This window comes from Marmota monax, unplaced genomic scaffold, assembly GCF_021218885.2.
Source record: "Marmota monax isolate L192 unplaced genomic scaffold, Marmota_monax_Labrador192_F-V1.1 WCK01_AAM20220418_F8-fsc00008, whole genome shotgun sequence".
NCBI classification, from domain to species: domain Eukaryota; kingdom Metazoa; phylum Chordata; class Mammalia; order Rodentia; family Sciuridae; genus Marmota; species Marmota monax.
The window spans coordinates 15,932,153-15,959,650 of NW_026694432.1; the positions used below are offsets into that span (position 1 = coordinate 15,932,153).

Genomic DNA, 27,498 nt, shown 5'->3' on the forward strand with positions numbered 1-27,498 from the left:
CAATCCTCAGCAAAACACACACACACACACACACAAAAAAAAAAAAAAAAAAACAGTATCATCCTGGATTCCTGGAAGACAGATGGAAATGCTAGAGGCCTATGAAAATTTTAGAATGTCTGTGATGCTGAAAGTCATTAGACGTCAGAAGAAATTCCCTAAAAGATCTAATTTTAATTTTTAAAAATTAATTAACTAATTTATATATTTTTGTGGTACTGGATATTGAACCCAGGGGCACTCTTACCACTGAACTACATCCCCAGCTCTTTTTGAGACAGATTCTTACTAAGTTGCCAAGGTAGCCTTGAAATTTTAATCCTCCCGCCTCAGCCTCCAGAGTAGCTGGGATTATAGGTGTGTGCCACCACACCTAGCTAAAGATGTAATTTTTAAAAATAAAAATATTCTTTTAATATATAAATGTTCTAACTATACAAAAGTATAGTATAATGAAGACCCAGGCACCTATCACTCAGCTTCATCTAGCTACATTTTGTTAAAGCTATTACATTTAATTTTCCAGGTTTGGGTTTTTTAATTTTCTTTTGAGATTTCAATACCAGATATCACACTATTTTACCTATAAGAATTTCAGTATGAAAAGATGAACTTTCTTGTTAACAATAAGTATTCAATAAATGCTGGTTACCAGGACTAGGTATTATTCTATTAATTAAATTTGCACTTATACATATAATCTCACAAGCTAAGCCTCATTATTCTCATTTGACAACTGAGTTTATAATGGGTCATAAGAACTTCGAAAAAAATAAGCAGTGGTGCCAAAATATGAACCTAGACTAGATTTTATTTTTTCAACCACTAAGGTCTGCTGCCTTTCCACATAGTTATTCTAGCTGCACCTTGGACATATGTACAGGAGAGGGACTGGTAAATGAGGAAGAGGATGGAATGGAAAATATTCTATAATATGAGCAGTTGCTCCTTGCTTTTCCTGTGAAATTTTCTTTAAATGGGCCAAATGAGAAAAGCAAAATGTAAGTAGGTATCAGTACCAACCACCTAAGGAGGAGGAAAGTCACCTCACAGAAAGAAAAGTAATGATAAGGCCTTTTCCACAGAACTTGAATATAAACAAATCTAATTTGTCCCTCCCAACAATATGGGTGGAAAGGTGTCTTTACTTCCACCAGATATAAAAAAACAGTTCAAGGAAAAAAAAAAAAATCTCACAAGCAGAGGGTTGAAAAATCAGAATTCTTTCTCCATTGCACTTTTATTTGAATGTAATATGATTGCTTAACAAAATCGTGAGTAGAAACTACAAGGACCTGGAATAAAAATGTCTTCTGATGGATAATTTGGGAGTTTCACTACAGGCTTATAAAACAAATGACTAATTCAAAGTCTTTTAAAAAGAAAGGGGGGTGTCTTCTGCTGAAGGAATGACAATCCCCCTAAAACCTTCCCTAGCAACTTACAATAATCTTAGGAGTAATTACCCATGTCTTTCTCTGGAACTTACCTAGGACATCCTCCTTCCTCATCTTCCACTCTTCCCAAATGCAATCAGGTGAATCCTTCATAGCTTCTACTGTATTTTTTTTTTTTAAATATTTATTTATTTATTTTAGTTTTCGGCAGACACAACATCTTTGTTTGTATGTGGTGCTGAGGATCGAACCCGGGCCGCACGCATGCCAGGCGAGCATGCTACCGCTTGAGCCACATCCCCAGCCCCTCTACTGTATTTTTAAATGCAACTCTTTGGAGAACTAACCAATAGTGCTTTTTCCTTCCCTGAACTATGAATTTCCAGAGGGCCAAGATCCTCTGTAACTTCTCTTTACATTTCCAATTTATAATCTTCAGACCTAGCACCGCTGAAAGTAACCAAGAAAGGGTTACTGAATGAATAGGAAAAGAAGCCAAAGATGGCAGAATTTCGAGTGATCTGTAGGAGAAAGAGTTCTTTTTATCAGTGTAAAACCACCCTAATTTGTGTACCTTCAATTCTGCCCACGAGTTTCCCTTTAGGAATTTCCCCATTAACCAAAAGTTCAAGCTGAATGGTAACATGGAATATACTCTTGAGAGTTGGAGAAAGATTCTAACCACTTTGGTCTGCAATAGCCTATAATGAAATATGGAAAAATTAGCTTTTAAAGAATTTTTTTTTTAAAAAAATATTTATTTATTTATTTTTTTAGTTATTGGCGGGCACAACATCTTTGTTTGTATGTGGTTCTGAGGATCGAACCCGGGCCGCACGCATGCCAGGCGAGCGCGCTACCGCTTGGGCCACATCCCCAGCCCCTTTTAAAGAATTTTGAAAATAATCAAATCTTTTTTACAGAAAAAATAGCTTGAAGAATATTGAAAATAGTCAAACCTTTCAGAAGCTTTCATTCAGAAGCCAGGATACAGGATGGTGTTTGAAATGCTTGCTTTTTTTACATATAAATGCTAAAGTCAACAGGGAAAATAAATAATTTCAAATTAACTAGTAAGGTCATCGAATTCTACTACTTTTCAGGCAAAAAAAATTCCTAGCAAAAAAAGTAGAGGTCTGAGCTACAGCCCTCAGCCATGAGGGATGCACTCTTCATATATGGTAGTAATATATGAGTCTGCTTAGACCTTTCCCTAATACCATTAGCCAAAGCACTTTGGGTGATTATCTGGCTAGGCAATCCCTTGAAATAAAAATCTTTGGGTAAGGAAGTATCTTTGTCACCAATTTAAGAAAAGTTTAAACATTCTCCCAATTTAAGATGCATTACACTTGAAAGAAAAAGTTCCATTACATGTTTTATATGCCATTCTTTCATTACCATGTTACCTTGGTTAGAGTCCCCTGGATCTTCTATATGATCAAAGACACTCCTGAGATAAATTTGCTTCTGCTGTTCTAGATCTGATTGTGAAAACGTCGAAACATTAGTCCTTGAATAAAGCAAACCAGGAGGAAAAACAGTTCATTAGAATCATGAATATACTGCTCTGTAAAGAAAAGTCACATACTGCTAACTGTTAGAACAACCAACTTTCCAGAGGCAAAATTCTCTTTTAAGATCCAGTGACAGAAGACAGCATTAGTCATATAATATGAAGCAGAAATCGGGTATGAAACAAAGAGTAAAATGAAAAGAAGAAATAGATACAACCTCCTAATAAGGGATAGGAAGGTAAAGATTACCTAGTCTCTAGAGAAAGAAAGCTTTTGTTGAATAATTCAAGGTTAGTCAGGAAATAGCTAACTTCACAGAGCCATAGAAAAGTTGAATGAGATAAAGGCTGAACAGAACAAGCTAAATCTGGCAAGTAGGGCAATGGTGACCACAGCAAGAGCAATTTCTGGCCTTTGCTCATACTGATTGCACTGTATTAAAGCCAGTGGATGAAAAAGTCAGTGGATGAGATTATAAATTTATTACTGTTCCAAGTAATGTGATTTGTGTTCCTTTGGTATAATTTCCATTGTAAGCAATTCATAAGATTTCCCTCAATTATGCAAACAAAACAGAAAACTAGGATTGGGGAGGCAGTCAAAGGGGACTATATTTGTAATATTTAAAAATTTTAATGCAGAATAAATATAATACATAATCAATGTGTGAAAAATTTTTTTAAAAATTTCACAAGAAAAGTCAATCTGATTTCAACCAAAAAAAAAAAAAAAAAAAGTTTTTCTAGTACATTCAGTGAAAAGGCCCATGTACAGACACTGCCATCTCCTGGCAATAAGAAAATCAACTGAAAAGGCGACCCAAATATCTGCAACCCCTGACTAGAATTTTTCCCCAAGGACCTGTGTACAAGTTGGCAGAGCTGACTGAGAAATTTTCTACATATTTACATGTTAACATTTTTGTTAAAATTACTCTCTATGCTCCTATCATACATGTTACCAGGCTTCTACACAAGAGATCTTGCATTTACATTTATTTATCTGTTTTTTAACCTTAAAAATAACCCTATGAGGTAGCAGAGAAGGTATCATGTTTTATTTTATTTTATTTTTTTTTTTAAATATTTATTTTTTAGTTTTCGGCAGACACAACATCTTTGTTTGTATGTGGTGCTGAGGATCGAACCCGGGCCTCACGCATGCCAGGCAAGCGCGCCACCGCTCGAGCCACATCCCCAGCCCCTCATGTTTTATTTTAACTGACATAAAAAAAACAAGATGAGAGATTATTTGACTTGCTCAGGATCACACAATCAATAGTACCAGAACTTTGCTTATTCCCATGTAGGGTCTTCTCCCATAATGAGGATATTGGGGAGGGGAAAAAAATAAAAAAGAACCAACAGAAACCAGAATATTTATACTGTTACATTACCTGGTTTTGGTTTGTAGAACAGGAATGACTTTGCCTAGTCTTCTCTCACGGACTTTCATTTCCCCAGAATCCTTGTCAAGAATATCCTGGTTTTTTTGTTTGTTTGTTTTTTTCAGAGCAGAAGGAATGCAAAAGGAAGATAGTTTTTAGTTATAAGTTCTTTTTCTTCATTTAAGTTTCAGCTATAACATATAACTGAAAATAACACTTTATGGAAATATTTTTTAATTAAAGTTAGAACTGAATAGCCTTGAACACTACTGTATAACACACACTATAGTAGCGCTTTAAATGAAACAGCAACTATAATCTTAAAAAAAAAAAAAAAGCAAATCATATGAGGTAGGAATTATTATATGTTATCCATTTGGCAGAAAGAAAATCAGTTAGGAAAATTGTCCAAAACCTTTTTTTTTTTTTTCAGTTCTTCAGTGGCTGATTCAGCACTGGTACTATACCGAATAAGGATAGCAATTAAAGATTCAGACTTTGGATTTTATCCTAAGAAAGGAGAAATAATAATAAAATAATCATCGTCTTAGCAATAATAATTAGTAATTTGATATGATGTACTAGGTACTATAAATACATCATTTCACTAATCCTCTCTCTACTTAAAAAATATTATTTGTGCAGGCATGGTGGTGCACTCCTGTAATTCTAGTGGCTCCAGAGGCTGAGGCAGGAGGATTACAAGTTCAAAGACAGTCTCAGCAGTTTAGCAAGGTCCTAAGCAACTTAAGAAGACCCTGTCTCAAAATAAAAAAAATTAAAAGGCCGGGGATGTGGCTCAGTGGTTAAGCGTTCCTGAGTTCAATCCCTGGTACCAGAAAAAGAAATATTATTTACTCAAATTTACAGATAAAGGTGGGGGAGGGGTTAGTGGTATAGCATAAGCACAAGGCCCTGGATTTCACTCCAGCACCAAAAAATAAATAAAAACAAAAGGAAAAAAAGAAAGAAAAAAAAAAAAAAAATAGGGAAACTAGCCCAGAGTCACAGGGCTAGTCAGGATTTAAATCCCCATTTGTCTAAACACAAAGCTGGGCTAGACTATAACAAATGCACCACTGTGGTATATAATGTCTATTATAGGGGAGGCTGTACATGTATGTAGACAGGGATATAAGGGAGCTCTTCTGTACAGCTTCTGAATGAAAATAATTTTTTTTTTTTACCTTGAAAAAAAATGTACTTACTCTGTTTGATGAACTGGAAACAACAGGAAACCTCATTTCACAACTTGATTTATGTGAGCCACCATTTTTCCAGGAGGACCCCATATCTGGAGTCTCTGAATGCTCTGAGATCTGAGAGAACACAGGTGTAGATTTCTTACTGTCAGGTGTATTTTTATCAGAGACAGTTTGTTGAAAGTTATTGTTCAAAGGAGAAGAGAACAGGGACCCATCCCAAGCAGAGTTATTGGGGCTGATCTCTTCAGATTCAGTGCAAAGTTCACTCTCATTAGGGCTAAGACCATCTTCTCTCATCCCTTCCTCAAGGGAAGAGGGTTTTTCAGTATCTTTGGATGAATCAATCTTGTCCTTATCAAGCACAGGATCACAAACTGATGGATTAAATGGTGCAACAACAGTTACTTTTATAAGATTCTTTTCTAGTACAAATCGTCTGTTTAACGGTTTAGTAGGAATTGGTCCATGACCAACTGATGTACTTAGCTGAGGTAGTTTGAAGAGGCCAGGAGTCTCAGCTACTGGTCTCAAGTTGTACAATGAATTTTTTTCTTGGGGAGTTTCAAGTAGAACTTGACTCCCTTTCTCTCCGTTTTCAACATGCCCGCCATCATCTTTACACAACCTTTCTTCCAAAGAAAAGTGCTCATCTGATGGGTCATCATCCTTCAAAAGCTCGTCAATCTCTTCCTCGGTGTAACTGAAATTGTCATCATCTTCTTCTCCATCAGACAGCTCCAGCAAGGAATCATCCAATTCATCCTCATCCAAGGAACCCCAAGAAAATGGGGCAGTGTCTTTAGGCAAGAAAGAGGTACCAGAAGACTGTTCTGAAGGTACTAGTGAGCACGTCATATCTGAAAAATAAAAGTAAGTTTCACTAAGGAATAGAAAATTCTTCAAACCAACTTTAACCCACTATACATCAGAGTGGCATCCTAATATTTCAATTTCTTTGCACTGAGACTTATAACAAGATAACTAATTTTAAGATATTTAACCTTACCAGAATTGTGGAAATACATATTAGAATATTTTTTCTTATCAAATGGTAAAAATAAAGAACAGGATACTCTGGATTGATGAAGATGTGAAGAAACAAGCACTCACACACTATCACTAAGAGTATAAATTAGCACAATAATTTGTGAAGAGTAATTTGGTAATACCATTTGACCGAGCAATTTCACTTCTGGACATTTATTTTACAGAAGCACCTATTACAAATGCACATGAAAACATATACAAGGCTGTTCAAAGTAGTGTTTTTCAAAGTAGCCAAGTTTGGAGGTAACTTTAATGTCCATCAACAGAAACATTCAGTAAAACCATGGGCATTCACACTAGAATATTTTTCCAACTATTTAAAGACACACGAAGTAAACCATTATGTATTATCATGAAAAGATATCTATAAGATACAAACAATACATATATATATATGTATATATATATATATATATATATATTAAGATGTTTGAACATTCAATTTATACTTTTGAAAAAAGTATTACTCTTAAAATTTAAAAAAAAAGGGGGGGGACATAATTAGATAAATAACTGTCTTCCATACTGTGTGGAGCTGCTGGAGCAATCTCTGCCTTTGCCACGAGACCAAATGGAAAAAGGTTTCAGCTCCTGCTAGCTGTTCCTTTCAGGAGACTTGTCAAAATGATTGACTCCCACCTTCCTGCAGGCACAAAGAAAATTAAAGGATCTTCTCATCACTTTCAACTCTACTAATTACGAAGTCAACTGTATTATGCTTCAAGGTGTTCCATCTATTAATTTTGATCTTGATTTTTTTTAAATACCACAAAGTTGAATTTTTTTTTTTTTGAGTCAAGAACATCAAAGAAAAACCTTTAGAGGAAAAAATTATGCAACTAAGAACTAGTTTTGTTCCTCCCAACAATTTGCACTTTCTTAAGACTATGATTTGCTTTAGTAGGATGAATACTGGCTTGGGAATCCAAAGACCTGGATTATAGTACTGGTCCTGTCATTAACGAGATCCAACCAATTAGCCACTTAACCATTTTGATTATAAAATGGGAAGGGATGGAGAAAGGGGTATGAGGCAATGTCTAAGAGTCCACCAAACTCTAATATAATCACACCCCCCCAAAAAAACTAATAAACTAATTTTCATTATATATAAAATACAAGGAAAAGATCTGCAAACACAAAATCAATGACCATCATAACCTGCAGAGAGACAGAGGTAAGTTAAGGGAAGTCTTCTGTCTGTATCATTTTTACAATTCTACTTGAATATGTATTTGTATAATTAAAACCTAGTTTACAAACAGCTCACGATAGACTTAATCTGTAATTGTCCAGGTTGGAAAGGTGACTAAAACGCTAGTATTTTAAGAAGAAATGCTTAACACTGAACTCAATAATTAGAAATTCCTTGTAGCTTTTTTTTTTTTTTTTGGGGGGGGGGGCAGTACTGGGGATTGCACTCAGGGCACTCAACCACTGAGCCATATCCCCAGCCCTATTTTATAGTTTAATATTTAGAGACAGGGTCTCATTGAGTTGCTTAGCGCCTTGCTTTTGCTGAGACTGGCTTTGAAATCAGGATCCTCCTGCCTCAGCCTCTCGAGCCACTGGGATTACAGGTGTGCACCACCAGGCTGGCCCTTATAGCTTTTTAACTATAAAGTTTCCTCTATTCCACTACCCTCCATAACCACACCTTGAGTTTTAGCTTCAGTTCATACATTGTTTCAGAAAACATTGTCTGAGCTTCAGTCATCACATAGCACTGAGTTACATGGTATATCTTCATGTGATTGCCAAGAAATAAAGTTATGGTCCCCACCTTCCAGGAATTTATATAATCTATGCTACAGAGACAGCACTGAAAATTAAGCAACGTTATCAGACTACAAAATGGTATGAACAATAAAGTACTAGAAAGAGGAAGAAAAAGGGAAAGATTAAAGAAAACAAATTTTCTCATGTATTTAAACTTACAGCCACTTATATTTTTTATTTTACCAATATCGCAGCATTTGTGGATAGGTGGGGCGTAGCTCAATGGTAGAGCTCACATTTACTAGGTCCTGGGCTCAATCCCTAGCACCAAAACAAAAGCAAAAACAAAACCCAAAAATTATTGTGACAAGAGTTCCAGGCACTAATCCCCAAAAAACCAAAGGCCAAATATGCTCTCTGATATGCAGATGCTAACACACAATAAGGAAAGGGGAATAGAAGTTCACTGGATTAGACATCTAGTAATTTATTTTATAAAGTAATTTATTTAGGCAGCACTATGAAAAGTTTATTTTTAGAAAAATTTTAAAGAAACTTCATGATTAGCAACAAAAAGCATAATATACACTACAATAACCAAGGAATCTATAATTTATTTGTCCTTGTTCAGTGTTAAGTTTTGTTGAAAATTAACTTTCTTTTTTTAAATTTTTAATTGTTGATAGATCTTTATTTTATTTATTTATTTATATGTGGTGCTGAGAATTGAACCCAGTGCCTCACACATGCCAGGTGAGCACGCTACTGCTGAGCCCCAGCCCCCAAAATTAACTTTCTAAATTGAAAAATTGAATAAACTTTTTAACTGTAATACAAAGAAACATATTGTAAAAGAAACAATCAGAACATAAGAGCATTGCATTAAGAGGTTTCTTTGTTTTGTTTTGGCACTGTGGATCCAACTCAGGAGCACTTTACCAATGAGCTACATCCCGAATCCTTTTCATTTTATTTATTTATTTTTTGAGGTATGGTCTAAATTGCTGAGGGTCTCACCAAATTGCTGAGGCTAGCCCAAATTACTGAGGCTAGCCCAACTTGCCATCCTCCAGCTTCAGCCTCCCAATTGCTGGGATTATAGGCATGTGCCACTGCACCCAGCTATTAAGTAATTTCAAAACAAGTTTCCTGAATGTATGGGAGAGTAAAGGAACAAGTTTTAATAAACAACTCTTAAGTAATAAAACAAAACAAAACAAAAAACTTTGTGATTGTCAAGCACAAATATTACTGGGGTTAAGTAGCTACATTTCTTAGAAGCCCTTTCTGAGCCACTCATCTCAACGCCTCCAAAAAGTCTACTCCAAGTGCTTGCTTGGCCAAGTGGAGTGTTCCATAGATTTCCACTCTTGGAAATAAAAGTTCAGAGGCATTAAGTAATTTAACCAACTATGCATTGTCAATAAAGCTAGAACACGAATCTAACTAAGGTCTAATTCCACAGGCAATGTTTTTTTCTACCACTTCGTGATAAGACTTGCCAAGGATCTATCAGCAAATAGCAGAGCTAGAATCCAAACTCAGATCTTCTAAATTCAGTAGACCTTTTATCCTCCTGCCTCAGTCTCCCGAGCCATTGAGATTACAGGTATACGCCACCACACATAGCTAAATTCAGTAAACTCTCTAATAAAACTATGGAATATGTGAAAACTGAAGAGGGCTTTTGGCTTTCTATAAAAAATAAGATGCCTTATCAGATGAAATGGAAGAACAAGACACTGCCAAACATCACTGCCGAACATCACTGCCAAGTACAAGGACCAGTATCGTTTACTGTAATTATCAGTTCCTATGTCACACAACATCCAAAGGCACAGAGCTGGCTCTTCAGAACTTTTCACAGAATGTTACAAACAGCAAAACAATGCCATATATACACATGAAGAGATTTTTTTTTTCTTCTTTGTGGTACTAAGGATTGAACACTGGGGTGCTCTGCCACTGAGCTACATCCTTATCCTCACCCCACCTTTTTAAAAAATGTTTTAAGTTTTTAGTAGTTACTTCCATAGTAGTGCCCATCCCTTTTTGTTTTTGAGACAGGGTCTCTGTAAGTTTGAGTCTGGCCTCAAAGTTGCAATCCTCCTGCCTCAGCCTCCAGAGCAGCTGGGATTATAGGTGTGCACCAACCATGAGAGATAATTTTTAACTTGCACAAATCATTCTCTTCAAAACTTTATTTGTTAATTTACCAAAATTATTATTATTACTGAAAATTTAAAACATATATACAAGTAACATACTGAACTCCCACATATCCATCACAGTCCCAGTAGTTATTAACCAAAAGGTAATCATGTCCTATCTACTTCCCCCTTTACCAGATTACTATGAATTAAATCCCAGGCATCACATCATTTCATCTATAAACAAGAAGTCCTTATAAAATATCTGATTCAAATTTCCAATTATCCTCGTCATATTTTTCTAAGATTGGTGGGGGGTGGGAGGAAGCTGGGCACGGTAGCACATGCCAAATAATCCCAGCAGCTCTGGAGGTAGGAGGATCTCAAGTTCAAAGCCAGCCTCGGCAACTTAGTGAGGCCCTATCTCTAAAATATAAAAAAGGGCTGGGGATAGGGCTCAGTGGCTAAGCTCCCCTGAGTTCAATCTCTGATACAAAACAAACATCAGCATCCAAATAAGGTCTACACAATGCAACTGACCGAGAATTTTAATTTATAGATTCCCCTTCTTTTTCTCCCTTCAATTTATTTGCTAAAGAAACAATACTACATGTGCATGAATGCATACACATATCAAAAAATTATAAAAATATGGATGGGAATAAGAAACACCAAATTCAGCATAGTGTTTATCTCTGGTGGTGGTGGGGAAGGAGGAGGAAAGGCAAGGTGAGATGAACAGCTTCAGTTCTATCACTAATGCTTTGCTTTTAAAAAGAGAATTAAAAAGCCAGGCACAGTGACATATACCTATAGTCCCAACTACTAGCGAGGATAAGGCAGGAGGACTGCAAGTTCAAAGCCAATTTGGGCAACCTGGCAAGACCCTGTCTCAAATTAAAAATTAAAAAGGGCTGGAGATGTAGTTTGGTGGTAGAGTTTCTATGGGTTCAATCTCCAGTACAACAAAGGGGGAAAGGAAAAAAAACAGTAACAAGGGCTGAGGATGTGGCTCAGTGGTAAAGTGCTTGCTTAACAGACAGGCCTAGGCTTGATCCCTAGCATCAAAAAACAGTAATAAGAGCCCGGCCCACACACACCTGTAATCCCAGTGGCTAAGGAGACTGAGGCAGGAGGATTTTAAATTCAACGCCAGCCTCAGCAAAAGTGAGGTGCTAAGCAACTCAATGAGACCCTGTCTCTAAATAAAATACAAAAAAGGACTGTGCATGTGACATAGTGGTCAAATGCCCTGAGTTAAGTCCATAGTACCTCCTTCCCCCAAACGGAAAGACCTGAAACAAATATAGCAATATAAGATAAAGCTGGATGGTGAGCATAATGGTATTCATTATTATGTTACTTCCTGTTTTTATATGCTTAAAGTATTTAATTAAAAGCTTTTTAAAAAATATAAAAAAGGGCTGGGGATAGGACTCAGTGGCTGGGCATGATGGGGCAAGCCTGTCATTCCAGCTATCCAGGAGGATCACAAATTCAAGGGGAGCCTAGGTAACTTTGCAAAACTCTCTCTCAGACAAATAAAATTCTAAAAAGGGCTGGGGATATAGCTCAGTGGTAGAGCATTTGCTTAGTAAAAGAGGTCCTAGATTTGATCCCCATTACCACAAAAATAAACAAATAAATATTTCACAGTATAAAACCCACCTCAAAGGATTATTGCAAGAATTAGATGAGATGCAAACATAAAGCACTTAGCACACTACAGGCACAATCTAAGAGAGAAATAAATGGTGGTTATCATTTCATCCCACCACCATCTCCCTTGAAAAGATTAAAGAAAAGCATAGGAATGGTAAGAAAAAAGAGTACTACATTGATAATGAAAAGGCCTGGGGATAAGTCCCCTAGACTCTGCTGATTTAGAAATTATCAGTATTCTCTATTAACCCAGCATTCAAACCATATTACCACTAAAGACCAGACAGAATGGAGATCTGAAATATAAGGCAAGTTCTGCAAATTAATGGTCACTGAAATACATCATATAGGGCTGGGGATGTGGCTCAAGCGGTAGCCCGCTCGCCTGGCATGCGTGCGGCTCGGGTTCGATCCTCAGCATCACATACAAACAAAGATGTTGTGTCCACCGAAAACTAAAAAATAAATATAAAAAAAAAATTCTCTCTCTTTAAAAAAAAAAGATGAAAAATTAATCTAAAAAAAAAAAGAAAGAAATACATCATATAGGGGTATGGACTAAATATTCAGAGACTTCAGCAACTCTCAATATCTCTGAACCTAAATATAGATGAACACTTGAAAAAAAGGGATATTCACTGTTAACAAGGATCAACTTCATCCTTGAAGATCAACTGAAGGGATGTTTACAAAAGCACTTTAAAATCTAAACACCTCATGCCAATGAAAGTTGACTTCAATGAATCTGCAAGGGAGGAAACCCTCAGATAAAACTGAAGCTCTTAAGGTGAAGTTCCACAAGACAGCTTTATACTTCTGCCTGCCATTCTACCACCTTTCTTACTACCTTCCTGGTAACCTCCACTTAAAATATAGGGGCTCCTTTATTTTTAAAGTAAAGAATATTTTTCCCATTTCCCAAATCTATCTTTTAATTCTGTTCCCCATCCCTGTGTGACCCTATTCTGTCCTTCCACATCTCTCTCACCTGTCCACCCCCTTCTTCACACTTCAGTGTACCACCCCCTCTCTCTGTTCTGTAACCTCCTGGTAGCAACCTCAGAAACTGGTTCCCTATCTATTTTTACCTTACCTCAGAAAACCTACTGCCTTCGAGCACAAAGCCTTCTTCAGGCCACTAAAACTGCAACCAGATGCAACCCCACATCCTCTTTCAAGGCTCTAAAACCAAAACCATTACCAAACTGTGTCTGACAGGCAGGGCCAAAACTAAGAATTATTTCCAAAGAAGAGGACTTCCCATTAATTAGCCTTTGATTTGCAACCTGTACTAAATGCAATACACGTGAAACACAAAGCACAAAAGGCTTTGCTATCACTCATAAAACGAGCCCAATATTTTTTAAAAAAATCAAAGAGAACTGAAATTATCTGTAAGAATTCTGCAATTCCCTTTGAGATAACTAGAAACACTGTAGAATGGACAAACCACCCAGGGCTGGAAACTTCTGCTTCAGGTAACATTTCACTACATCAGGATGCCAAGACTCCTCCAAAATGGGCATAGAAAGCAGGGACTACTAACTGTAGCAACGGATTTCTATTTAAGAAGAAAACTGTTTCTTAAAACAATTTTTAAACAGGTGTGCTAAAGTTTGGAGCCCCTAACAAATACCCAAAAACAATGCAGATCAGGTTAGGGAAGCTAGCAGGCAACTCAGTGATTTCTTGGTCCTCTCCAGAGCTCACTCTGCAATGCCAACTGCTTTCCCTCTACCTATTCATTGAAGACCAGGAGGAAGAATGGCACAAGTCTTCCTTTCCGAGGATACAGCCTGGCCTCCCCCGCCGCCCCCGGCTCTCCAGAAATCTCATCGGCCGCGAGGCGGCGCCGCGCTACCGGCTGGGCTTTTACGCTTCCCTCTCCCCTCCCCAGAGGAGTCGAAGAATTCCCGCCTCCCCGTGGAAGGAGGGAGAAACGCGGGCTTTCTCCCCGCCCCTCCCCCAGCAGGGGCAAAATCAGCCCCTCCGCAGGCCGGGGCGGTGCACCCTCTCTCCCTAGGGACCGCCGCCCACAGCCACACCTCGGCTGACCTCAGTCCCCTTTCCCGGAGGGGTGGGTAATCCTCTTCCTCCCGCACCCGCCCCGCGCCTCCGAAAGTCCGCGATCCTCTATCTCCCGAGTAACACCCTCCCGCCGGGCGGGCAAGAGGCAGAGGCATCCCCCACCCACCTCCACGCCACTGCCCCCTCCCCCACCGGGCAGGGACAGCGGACATCGCTCATGCCTCTCAGCTGACCAGAAAGCCTCCCTTTTCCTCAGCAGGGTGAGGGGCGTCGCTCGCCCACCAACGTGGAGGTGGGGGGCAGGGATATTCTCCCGCCACCACCTCAGGAGCGAGAACTAGCCCTTCTCCCAGCAGAGCGAGGGCCTCCCTGTTCTTCAAGGGGGCGGGCAGTGTGCGCGACCCCCTGGAGAAGCAACAGGCGCCCCCAACCCCCGCCCAGCCGACGAACGGCCGACCCTTCGTCCCTCCCGCTCTTCACCTCCGGAAGCCGGGCCAAAGCCTGGGCGAACGACTGCGCCTCACTCCGCCCCCTGCGCCATTTTATCGCCCCCTCCCCGACCTCCCCCACCCCGAGGCTGCCTGGCCAACGCCAGGGGGAGGGCAAATAAGCAGTGATTGGCAAGAAACCGCCCCGCCTCTGAGAGGGTTGCGCCCCGCGCAAACGCCGCAATCCCGCCCTCCGCACCTCCTACCCTCCCTGCAGGCTCCGCCCCTTCCCGTTTCATCGACTCACTCGACTCTCCTTTGCTCTAGACTCTCCCGGATAAGGCCCGGCGGAGAAGGGGCCAGGCAGAGAAAGCCGAGCGACGAGCTCAGCTGATGCAACCTGGCGGGACTCTCGTGACAGTTCCCGGCACGCGGCCGCGGAAGCGACGAAGGAAAAGACGCGGGTGCCTGCCGAGCGCAGGAAGCAGGGGTGACGGAGCCATGGGGGACGCTCCAAGTCCTGAAGAAAAGCTGCATCTGATCACCCGGAACCTGCAGGTCAGGCCTCGGGGTTGGAATGCGCAGTCCTGGGTCCAGTGAACCTGAGCCCCACTGTAGGGTAGGCTAGTAACTGTGTGGGGCAGGGAATCTCCGCACCGCGGCAACCCTGAGTAGCTACAGCCCTCGCTAATGATCGGTCCGGCAGTCAAGCAGCCATTCTCTGGGTGCCACTGAAATCGCCGTGGACTCATCTCTTGGGTGTTGGAGCTGGGCTTTGAATCCCAGATTCCCATCGCACCCACGCTATTATGTGCCAGGCGTGGTGCTACGAGCCAGGGATATGTTAGGGCACTGCCCTCCAGAGCTGGCCTGGAGAGATCGGACCTTAATGACCCATAACCTAAACCATTACAGTTTGGAGTACTGAAAGCACTGGGTTATTACACCAAGAAAAGGGAAGGCTTCCACGAGAAAGTGACCTTTAAACTGCTCCCTGAAGGAGTGGATCACTCCTTAATTCCACAAATGTTCCTACTTTCACCAGGAACTGTAGGGATAGGACTTAAACAGAAAAAGAATGGAAAAATGGGGAGAAAAGCATTTCAGATGGAAGAGTATTGTCAAGATCCGGAAGAGGGGCTGGGGCTGGGGCTGAGCCGTAGAGCGCTCTCCTAGCACATGTGAGGTCCAGGGTTCAATCCTCTCAGCACCATATAAAAATAAGTTAATAAAACAAAGGTATTGTGTCCAACTGCAACTAAACAATAAATATTTAAAAAAATGTTAAAAAAAAAAAAAGATCCAGAGGAGAGAAAGAACCTTGTGGTTCAGAGAGAAAACTAATTTGGCTGAAGTGAACAAAGTGCTGCTCAGAACACTTAATATTTATATTATTCATTTTCTTGCCTTCCTTCAGGCCTCTGACAATTGTCACCTTATTAGAAAAGCCTTTCTTTTTGCGGGGCAGGGTATTTGGAATTGAACCCAAGGCCTTGGGCTTGCCAGGCAAGTGAATTACCACTGAGTTGCACCCCTAACCCTTTTTAAATTTTACTTTGAGACAGGGTCTTGCTAAATTGCCCAGGCTGGTCTTGAACTTGTGATCATCCTGCCTCAGCATCTGGAGTGCCTGGGCCACCTGCCCTAGCTAGGAAGGCCTTTTTTGAGCACTTAATTGAAATAATAATTTCCTTGCCACCAGAACTGTCTCCCCTATCTGCAGATTTTCAGTTATTATTCCTAGATAGCACTTATCACTATCTGATATACATTTTATGTTTATTTATTTAGGAGAAGTAGGCAGGTACCAATTCTTGAGGGTCTTGTAAGCTTTATTCTGCAAGCCCAATTTAAAACTGGGCTTTGAGATTATGCTAAGTGAAGCTAGCCAATCCCTAAAAAACAAATGCCAAATGTCTTCTTTGATATAAGGAGAGTAACTAAGAACAGAGTAGGGTCGAAGAGCATGAGAAGAAGATTAACATTAAATAGGGATGAGAGGTGGGAGGGAAAGGGAGAGAGAAGGGAAAATGCATGGAAATGGAAGGAGACCCTCAGAGTTATACAAAAGTACATACAAGAGGAAGTGAGGGGAAGGGGAAAAATAATATAAGGGGGACAAACGAATGTCAGTAGAGGGAGCAGAGAGAGAAGAGGGGAGGGGAGGGGAGGGAAGGGGAGGGGGGATAGTAGAGGATAGGAAAGGCAGCAGAATACAACAGACAGTAGTATGGCAATATGTAAATCAATGGATGTGTAACTGATGTGATTCTGCAATCTGTATATGGGGTAAAAATGGGAGCTCATAACCCACTCGAATCAAATTGTGAAATATGATATATCAAGAACTATGTAATGTTTTGAACAGCCAACAATAAAAAATTAAAAAAAAAAAAAAAAACAAAATAAAACTGGGCTTTGGGATGAGGCTGTAGCTCAGTAGTAGAGTGCTTGCCTTGTACATAGGGTTCAATCCCCAGCACCATTAAAAAAAAAAAAATCCTGGGCACTAAGTGCAGTGGTATATCATAGCTTGTTGTTTTTTCTTTTTAATCCTTTTTGTGATACAATTCAAATACTATAAAAGTTGCCCCTTTACAGTGCATTTTTGTTGTGTACCATGACCAGTATCTAATTGCAGAACATTTTCATATTCCCACTAGGGAATATGAAAACTTGTACCATTGGGAGCTGGGGTGGTGGCTCAGTGGTAGTATGCTTGTCTAGCATGTGTGAGGCACTGGGTTTGATTCTCAGGACCACATATAAATAAATAAAGGTCCATTGACAACTAAAAACTATTTTTTAAAAAACTTGTACCAATAGCAATCACCACTATCATCCCTCCCTCCAGCTCTAAAGGAAACACTGATCTACTTTCTGTTCCTATGTATTTGTATATTCTGGAAATTTAACTGAAATTTGTGCTTCTTTCATTTAGCATAGGTTTGTCCAAGTTGTTATATCTATCAGAACTTCACTCCTTTTATTACTGAATTTACACTGTATGGACATACCAGATTGTGTTTAGCCATTCATCAGTTGATAGGCATTTGGATTGTTTTGTGCACAATTTGAACTTGACTCAAGATTTTTGCATGCTTCCCCTTGCCAAATCCTATGTTTCTTAACCTCTCTTCATAAAAGAGTGCTTGTTAGGGACATAAGATACACAAAGCCTATGGAATTGACTCTCTCAGGTTATACAGGCCAATTGAAACCTTTCCTTGGGTGATGAGAATCCTCCAAGTGTCTAGATAGTCAGGAGCTCTGGAGGATGCAGGATCAACTGCCAACAGACAGCTTGGAGCACAGGATTTTAACAGTTCCTAGTAATAGATAATTTAAACTAGCAAAACAGTTTTTGTCTCTTATAGTGTTTCTCCCCTGCCCCCATACTGGGGATTAAGCCCAGTGGTGCTTTACCACTGGCTACATCCCCAGCCCTTTTTATTTCTCATTGTGGGACAGGGTCTTGATGAATTGCAGAAGCTGTCCTGAAACTTGCAGTCCTCCTGCCTCAGCCTCCCAAGTCACTGGGATTACAAGCAATTACAGGCCACCACACCCAGCTGTCTGTCATGGTTTCTGACAGTCTCCCCAAACTTCCCTTGAGAAACACTGAAAACTCTTTAATCTGGGGCGTACTGGCGTATTAGGATTTTACCAGTATTGTTTAGGGCAAAAGAAAATCAAGGTTTTAAACAAAGCTAAGCATAGTGGCAGGCAACTGTAGTCTTAACTACTTGGGAGGTTTGGTAGTTGTTAGCTCAAGAGTAGTAACTGAAACAACTAAAGGGGATAAACTAGGGGGAATGTAGAGTAAGAAAGAAAAGACTAGAGCCTCGAGGATTGTTAATATTTAATGATTAGGAAGAAGAAGATCATCCAGAAAAGATGGAAACTAAGAAAATAAAATAAGGAAGTCAAAAGTATAAAGTGTTGCAGGGAGGGAGTGGAGACTGAAAAGTATTCATTGAAGTTAAGAGACCTGGAACGGGCTAGGGTGTGGCTCGGAGGTGGAGCGTTTGCCTAGCATGCTGAAGCACTGGGTTCGATCCTCCCACCACATTAAAATAAAAAAAATAAAGGTATTGTGTCCACCTACAATTAAAAAGTAAATGTTTTAAAAAATAAAAAGAGACCTGGAGGTCCTCTGTGATCTTTGCAAGAGTATGTGTAATACAGTATGAAACTTGCACAGGAATGGGAGATGAAGAAAGGGAGACCAAAAGAGAGAACGACTTTAAGAAGTTGGCTATGAAAGGAAGGAGAGTGAGTTAGAAGTAGCTGGAGGGGGAGATGTAGAGACATGCTCCCACCCCCTCATATCAATGTTATTTCATGGGAGAGCCACTAATAACAGTACCTGCTTAGGGTGGCTCTCAGCTGGGCCTCCCGGGACATATGTCTTTGCTTTCCTTGTCTCAGAAAACGATGAGCAAGGCCGAGCACCAGCATTAAATCAGTTCTTTCTTGCTTCCACAACAGGAGGTTCTGGGGGAAGAGAAGCTGAAGGAGATACTGAAGGAGCGAGAACTTAAAGTTTATTGGGGAACAGCAACGACAGGCAAGCCACATGTAGCTTATTTTGTGCCCATGTCGAAGATTGCTGACTTCTTAAAGGCAGGATGTGAGGTAAGAATCCATGGTATCAGCTAAGTAGTTTCCCTCAGGGAATGATAAAAAGAGATTAACAAGAGTGAGGGAGGGGAAGGTGGGGGGGGAGATGGTTTGGAGATAATGGACAAAAATCACATTTTGGTGATCCTTATGCCTTATGGCTAGGTAACAATTCTGTTTGCGGACCTTCACGCATACCTGGATAACATGAAAGCCCCATGGGAACTTCTAGAACTCCGAACTGGTTACTATGAGAATGTGATCAAGGCAATGCTGGAGAGCATTGGCGTGCCCTTGGAGAAGCTCAAGTTTGTCAAAGGCACTGATTACCAACTCAGCAAGTAAGTGCTTAATTACTCATGCTCCTCCTGGCTCTGGTGCTTCTAGCTAATTACAGACCTGTGGAGTCTAGGCATTCTGTAAGTTTGGATTAGAAGCTATATGGCAGTACCTGTTAAGAACCATTAAAAAAAAAAAAGTCGGGCTGGGGATGTGGCTCAAGCGGTAACGTGCTCACCTGGCATGCGCGAGGCGCTGGGTTTGATCCTCAGCACCACATAAAAATAAAATAAAGATGTTGTGTCCGCCGAAAACTGAAAAATAAATATTAAAAAATTCTCTCTCTCTCTTTAAAAAACAAACAAACAAAAAAAATGTGTGTTCTTTGTCCTCTTAATTCATCCATCAAAAATGAGCCAACTAGCCGTGCATGCCTGTGATCCTAGCGGCTTGGGAGGCTGAGACAGGGGGATCTTGAATTCAAAGCCAGCCTCAGCAACATCAGGGCGCTAAGCAACTCAGTGAGATCCTGTCTCTAAATAAGCTACAAAATAAGGCTGGGCATGTGGCTCAGGGGTTGAGTGCCCTGAGTTCAATCCCCGGTACCCTCAAAAAAAAAAAAAAACAACTAAAGGGTGCCGTGGTACACGCCTGTGGTCCCAGCAACTCAAGAAGGGCTAAGGCAGGAGGATTGCAAATTCCAGGCCAGCCTCAGCAACATAGTGAGACCCTATCTCAAAATATTTAAAAAGTAGGTGATGGTGAGCTAGGGATGTAGCCCATTGGTAAAGCACCCTTGTGTTCAATCCCCCTGTAAAATAAATAAACGAATGAATAAATAAATAACCTGGGTTCAGCCCTCCCCGCAATAAAACAAATAAATAAGAGAAAGAAAGAAAGAATGAACCAACAAACCAGTAACTACCTGGGTACTGTTCTCCTTGCTGGAGATACAAATGTAACATAACAAAGTTGCAGAACTTACAGCATGTGGGAGAGGGATAGTAAGTGATCATCCTCCCTTTCTCATCCAGCCTCAGCAAATAATGATAAAAAGCAATGTGAAAGAGATTGCACACATTTCTCACCTCCCCAACCATTCTTATTGCTTGTTTGTCAGTTATATTCATATTTGGGCTAGGGTTGTGGCTCAGTGATAGAGCGCTTGCCTAGCATGTGTAAGGTACTGGGTTCAATTCTTACCACCACATAAAAAAATAAATAAAGATATTGTGTCCATCTACAGCTAAAATATTTTTTTAATTATATTTGTGATATTAGCGTAGATATAATTTTGTATGTTTTTTGTTTGTTTTCTGGGGATTGAACTGAGTGAGGGTCTCACACATGCTAGGCAAGCACTCTACCACTGAGCTACGTCTCCACCCCATAATTTAAAATGTCTAAGACCTCTAAAATAAGTCTTTATAGTCTACATAGCATAGGTCACTCTGCTAGGCATATTTGCATTGAAACTCTCAAAACAACCTTTTAAGGTAAGCATACTATTACTATTATCAGTGAAATAGATTCAGATTTAACTTTCCCAAGTTTACACACATAATAAGTAAATGAGTTAGGATGTGAACCCAGATCTTTTGCTTACTTGTAATTTATCATTTTTTTAATTTATCATTTTTTAATTTACCATTTCTTGCTTACTTGTAATTTACTTGTAAATTATCATTTTACTTCTTCTAATATATAATTTTCTTTATTATTTTCCACTGTTGGACATTTAGAGTTTTGAAAAAAGAATAAACACCTGCATATAAACAGATCTTTAATCCTCTAGTCTCTGTAGGTTGCCTCAGATTTAATTCTTGTTTTGTTGTTTGTAGTACTGGAGATTGAACTTGGGACTTACCACTGAAATATACACACACACACAGAGAGCAAGAGATCAAGTGTGTTTATATATGTGTATATATGTATATAAATTGTGTGTGTTTGTGTAGATGGTGATAGGTGCTAAAAGCAGGCAACAGGTGGGTAATTCGTGGACAGTAGGAGTTACTTTCTTTTTAAGTAGAACAGCTAGGAGAAACCATTCTGAAAATATTAGGCAGAAACCTGAAGAAGATAAGGGAGCAAATCATAGAAATATGTATTAAGTTCATACCATATGCTAAACTCTATTCCAGACCCTGGAGTTATAACCATGAATAACACAGCCAAGGTTTTTATTCTCCTAAGACTTAATAAAATTTGGGTATGGGAAGGTAGGATAAATAAATAAGCTATCTTGTTTCAAGTCACTTGATCTTTTTTTATGTACAAAAGTGACTTTAAAGAAAGATGGCTTTGTAGTACACACTTTGATACACTTCTGTTCCAAGCGCAGCAGTGATAGATGAAAGGACATAGCCCAGTTCAAAAACCAACTAAACATTTCCATGGGAAGAGAAACAAAACTGAAATGTAAATTGGTGAGTTGGATTGAAGTTACAGGTCTGCCTGTGTTCCATTTCACAAACCAGCATTGTTTATAAGCCCAGCAGTGAGGGCAAACCAAGCTTACTGTGTGAACCAGAGAATAGAGTAGGGCTTTTCCCCTTTTTCCATTCCCAAACCTACCCTTTAAGGAAGGTAAAACCTGGAATAAGAGCATCACTAGCAACTCATCTGGGTCTTTAGGGATTTCCATCAAGTTTCAGACCTATGGAGACTTGACATACCAAGAATTAAACCAAGCTGCCCACCATTTATGTGTTATGTCCTAATATTACCAAAATGACAAGCTCTAACATATCAAGAAATAGTATCTACTTAAAAAGAAAAGAAAATTATAAGACAGATGCAGGAATGAAACATGAATATATAAATATAAAAAAGAACCATTTAGGGGCTGGGGTTTGTGGCTCAGTGGTAGAGTGCTCACCTAGTGTGTGGGAGGCCCTGGGTTCGATCCTCAGCGCTACATAAAATAAATAAATAAAAATAGACGTATAAAAAAAGATTTATTTTAAAAAAATTTAGAAACCTCAATTTCAGTCTTTAGAGAAAAAAACGAACTTGAAATATACAGGATCAACTGTAGACTTAAATGAGTAAATCTGTGAAGTTCACACAAAATGCATCCCAGAGACATGGGCAGAAAAAAAAATACATAGAGTGATTAAGATGCAAATAAGGACTTTCTTTTCTAGCAGTCTTATAGTCCAGTTACTATGACCTACCTTTCTACCAAAAACAACTAAAAATGCCAGACAACCTGGGCGGGGGCGGGGGGTACGGCTACCAGGGATTGAGCTTGACCACTGAGCAATATCCCCAGCCCTGTTTTGTATTTTATTTAGAGATAGTATCTCACTGAGTTACTTGGTGCCTCACTGTTGCTAAGGCTGGCTTTGAACTCATGATCCTCCTGCCTCAGCCTCCAGAGAACAAGCAAAAGTGAGAATACAAAGAGATAATGTACTTCAATTGACCATACAGTCATCCCTTCAGGTCCACAAATTCAGCCAACCTCAGATCCAAAGTAGACTTTTGTTCTTGTCATTATTGCCTGACTGATAAAATATGACAACTACTTCTGAAGCATTTGCATTGTATAGTCATCCCTCAGAGTCTGCAGGCAATTGGTTGTTGAACTTCCCCTGGATACCAAAATCTACAAATGCTTAAATCCTTTATATAAAAAGATACATGTAACCTAGGCACATCCTCCTGTATACGTTAAATCATTTCTGAACTGATTATAATATCTAATACAAGGAAATGCCATATAAATACTTGTTATATGATATTGTTTAGGGAGTGATGACAGAAAAATAAAAGTACGTGTTCAATAAAAAAGCAGTATTTTTTTCCAAATATATTTGATTTGCAGTTGATCAAGTACACAGATGTGAGACCCATGGATTTGGAGGGCTGACTGTATTAGATATTATAAGTAATTTACAAATGGCTTAAACTTTATGAGTGAATGTGCAGAGGTTATATGCAAATACTATGCCATTTTATATCACAGAGGGACTTGAGCATCTGTGCCTTTGTCCACAGGAGTCCAGAGATCTGTCCCCTGCAACAGTTACCCAGGAACAAAATAACTATTAACTAATGTATAACATGCCATTGTTTATAAAGTAATCTAAATTGCAAAGGTGTTAAATGTTTTTAAAAAAAAAATACCTCTTAGCCAGATGTGGTGGTACACACCTATAGTCCCAGTGATTCTGGATGCTGAAGCAGGAGGATTGTAAATTTGAGGACAGCCTCAAGTATGTGAGGCCCTACGCAACTTAGCAAGACCCTGTCTCAAAATTTAAAAAGGGGTCTCAGTGGTTAAGCATTCTTGGGTTCAATCTCAAGTGCAAAAAAAAAAAGTCTCTTAGAATCTCAACTGATAAGTACTCACATCTTGAGAGAGAGCGCTTATGATCTCAGGATGGGAATACTTAAGACACTCGATAATGCCAGGAAGAGTTACCCATACCTTGTAATCTAAGCAATTTGGGAGGATTACAGGTTGAAGGGCAGACTCAGCAACTTAGTATAACCCTATCTCAAAATAAAAAAGGATTCAGTGGTCAAGTGCTTTAGTACCAAAAAGTCAAGTCACAGGCTGGGAAGTGTGGCTCAGTGGTAGAGTGTGCTTTTTGCATGCATGAGGCACTGGGTTCAAAACCAAGCACCAAAAAAAAAAAAAAAAGAGAGAGAGAGAGAGAGAAAAGCTACAAACTAGGACAAGATATAAACAGATAATATCCAGTATTATGTTTCAAATTTACAGTCAGTTATTTTTAAAAATGTGTCAATCCAGTAGAAAAAGACTTAAGTAGGCATTTGTCAGAAGTTAATGATCAATAAGCATATGCAAAGAATAATAACTTCCTTGGAAATTACTCAAAGAAATGTAGATTAAAACTGAAGTAAGAAATCATTCCATACTCACCAATTAGCAAAGATTTAAAATAATGATGATATTAGACTGAAATTGATAAAAACCACTTAGGAAATAGTTTAGCATTAGCCCACTGAAGTTCAAGATGCAAATTCCCTGTGATAGAGATTCTAGGGCATATATATAAAATTTCTACATGTATACTGGAATACACAGACAAGGATATTTATAACACATTGTTTAGAGATATAAACGGAAAACTAGAAAGAAACACCAAGTTCAGGATTATGGTTACTCTGAAGAAGAAGGAGGAGGAGAAAGACTCTAAAGGGTGCTCAATAGCTTCAGAAGTAATTGTTAGATCTTTTTGCTTAAGTTTGTGTTTTGTTTTGTTTTGTTTGTACCAGGGATTGAACCCAGGGTCACTTAACCACTGAGCCACATCCCCAGCCCTATTTTGTATTTTATTTAGAGACAGGGTCTCACTGAGTTGCTCAGGGCCTTGCTGAATTGCTGAGACTAGTCTTGTGATCCTCCTGCCTCAGCCTCCCAAGCCATTGGGATTTCAGGTGTGCACCACCATGCCCAGCTTTAGATCACTTTGTTTAAACTGGATGTTGTTTGTATTGTTCAAAAGGCATGGGAAAAAGAATTCCAGAAGAAAGGTAGAGGGGAATGGCAGAGAAGCAGTACGTCATGGATAATAACAATGTTTTCTGGAGGCAAAGTAAAAATTAAAGCCGTTTTTTCCAAAAGGAAAAACAAGCTGGTGTAGTGGCAGAAGCCTGAAGTCCCAGTGACTCAGGAGGCTAAGACAGGAGGATCTCAAGTTTGAGGCCAGCCTGGGCAATTTAGTGAGATCCTGCCTCAAAATTAAATAAGAAGGGCTGGGGATATAGCTCAGAGGTCAAGTGCTCCTGAGTTTAATCTCCGGTCCTGGGGAGTGGAAGACAGGAAAAACGTAACAATAAAGCAATGTTTTGGATGAGCAGGCAATCTCTTACATTTAGAAACTACCGGGTAGAGCTCTCTTCAAATAGCTTAAGATTAAGAGAGATACCCTGGGAAACTGAGACCTACGTTCAATTTTATGATTGTCCCCTCTTTTCCTCTTCAGAGAGTACACATTGGATGTGTACAGACTGTCCTCTGTGGTCACACAGCATGATGCCAAGAAAGCTGGAGCTGAGGTCGTAAAGCAGGTGGAGCATCCTTTGCTAAGTGGTCTGTTGTACCCTGGACTGCAGGTACTTAAGAGAGATAGAGTGGCCCCAGTGATCTTTCTGCTCTCTTTCTTTTGAAGCTGGGTATTGAACTCATGTCCTTATTTATGCATGATAGGCAAGTGCTGTACCTCTCCCAGCTACTTTATGCTCTGTTTCTAATGATGAACACCAACTTCTATCAACATCAGTAAATCAGTGAACTTGCTGTTCCTTCACCAACTTCTGGGACTTCCTTCTTGTCTGTCCCCCTCCCCACATCACTGGCTTCCTGGAACATTCTTTTACTTCTTCAGTAGTAAGTCCTCTTCCTGTCTGTCCTGTAAGACATTGCTTATCTCACACATCATCTTTATCTCTTAATCAAAGCAAAAAAGTTCAGAGATGTGTGAAAATAAATTTTAGACGTGATCCTATTTTTCAATAAAGAAAACAATTACATCACATTTCATGGGTGTGTGTATATCTATGAGTTAGGAGAAAGATAGAAAAATACACCAAGCAAGCAGTTGATACTGTTTATCTCAGGAAGGTGGGATAAAAATTAAAATACACTTAACTATATCTCTGAGAAAAGAAAATGAAGTCTCTCTTGTCATCTCATACAGTTCTTTGTCAGCATTAAATCTGAAGACATACTATATCAGTCCTATCTAATATGGTAATCTCTAGTCTTAGTCACATGGGGCTATTAAAATTAAGTTAATTAAACTAAACTAAAGTTTTATCCAGGTGAGGTGGCATGCACCCCTGTAGTCCCAGCTACTCAGGAAGCTGACATAGGAGGGTCACTTGAGCTCAGGAGGTTGAGGGTATCCTGGGCAACACAGTAAGACCTCGTCACAAAAAAAAAAAAATAGTTAAAATTTGTTCTTTAGTTACATTGATGTACGCTGTACATTCAGTATATATTCCTTAAAGAGGAAAGAAGGGATAGCCATAGACTATCCTGGACAATTCTGGTAGCCACATGTGGCTATTGGCTACTATCTCAGCCCAGATATGGAACATATTCATCATCCTGAAGGTTCTATTGGGCAGTACTGTTTTAGACTGTCCCTGTTTATTCAACCTTCTTTTACTCTCTCTTCTTTTCTATCCTCAGCCTGTCATGCACCAAATTTTATTAGTTCTGCTTCTTAAAAACTCTTAAATTAGGGACTGGGGTTGTGGCTCAGTGGCAGAGTGCTCACCTAGTGCAGGTGAGGCACTGGGTTTGAGCCTCAGCCCCATATAAAAATAAATGAAAATAAAGTCATTGTGCCCACCTACAAATAAAAAATATACCCCCCCAAAAAAAAAAAAACTTAAATTAGCTGGGTGTAATGGCACACACACATGAAATCCCAATAGTTTGGGAGGCTGAGGCAGGAGGATCGTAAGTTCAAAGTCAGCCTCAGCAACTTAGAAAGACCCTGTCTCAAAAAATAAAATGGGCTGGGGAAATGGCTCAGTGGTTAAATGCTCCTGGGTTTAATCCCTAGTACTAAAAGAAAAAGAAAGAAACCCTCTTAAGTTCATTCTTGCTACTGGTGTGATCTTTTTACTGAGCTGGTCATTTTTTTCTTCACCCTGAAACCATTCAGTGGCCAGATAGCACTAAGCACAGTAGCATGACACTTCAAGGTCCTTACCTACTTTTCTAACCTCTTCACTCATTATTTCCCACATTCCTTGAAGTGCATTTGCAGACTGAATCATTCACAATTTCCCCTGAAACTTCACACCTATGCCTTCTTGCACATTCTGTTTCCTCTTCATGGTAAAAAACATCTATGTGTTTTTTAAAGCCAAGCTCAGCCCACGTCTGATTCTAGGAAGCTTTCCCGACACCCATTTGAGAGAGGTAATGGTGCCTTCCTTTGTGTTGGCACTGCTCCCACATGAACATCTAGGCTAGCTGAAGTGGTTGTTTACATGTCTCTCCCCAAGTGGGTAATTGGCCTTCTTGAAAGGAGTCTGGTTCTGATTCTTCTCTGCATTTGCA

At 39.5% G+C, this 27,498-nt stretch overlaps 2 protein-coding genes across 5 annotated transcripts in view; one reads left to right on the top strand and one right to left on the bottom strand.

The window, feature by feature from the left end:
• Positions 1-14,684, bottom strand: part of S100pbp (S100P binding protein) — a 42,282-nt gene extending 27,598 nt beyond the window's left edge. For 2 of the 4 annotated variants that reach the window (XM_046469078.1, XM_046469080.1), the window contains exons 1-5: positions 14,593-14,684; positions 7,080-7,196; positions 5,510-6,363; positions 4,311-4,396; positions 2,807-2,910 (exon numbers count right to left, since the gene is read on the bottom strand). In XM_046469078.1, coding sequence (XP_046325034.1) covers positions 2,807-2,910; positions 4,311-4,396; positions 5,510-6,361 — 1,042 coding nt within the window. In that variant the 5' untranslated portion in view covers positions 6,362-6,363; positions 7,080-7,196; positions 14,593-14,684. Of the gene's footprint in view, positions 1-2,806; positions 2,911-4,310; positions 4,397-5,509; positions 6,364-7,079; positions 7,197-14,278; positions 14,515-14,592 lie in introns of those variants that run through there. The other 2 variants (XM_058570923.1, XM_046469079.2) reach the window with 2 other exon arrangements.
• Positions 14,685-14,884: 200 nt separating this feature from the next.
• The window catches only part of Yars1 (tyrosyl-tRNA synthetase 1), a 30,177-nt gene continuing 17,563 nt past the window's right edge, over positions 14,885-27,498 (top strand). Inside the window, exons 1-4 of the mRNA XM_046468601.2 lie at positions 14,885-15,098; positions 19,032-19,178; positions 19,329-19,504; positions 25,406-25,535. Coding sequence (XP_046324557.1) covers positions 14,934-15,098; positions 19,032-19,178; positions 19,329-19,504; positions 25,406-25,535 — 618 coding nt within the window. The 5' untranslated portion in view covers positions 14,885-14,933. The remainder of the gene's footprint in view (positions 15,099-19,031; positions 19,179-19,328; positions 19,505-25,405; positions 25,536-27,498) is intronic.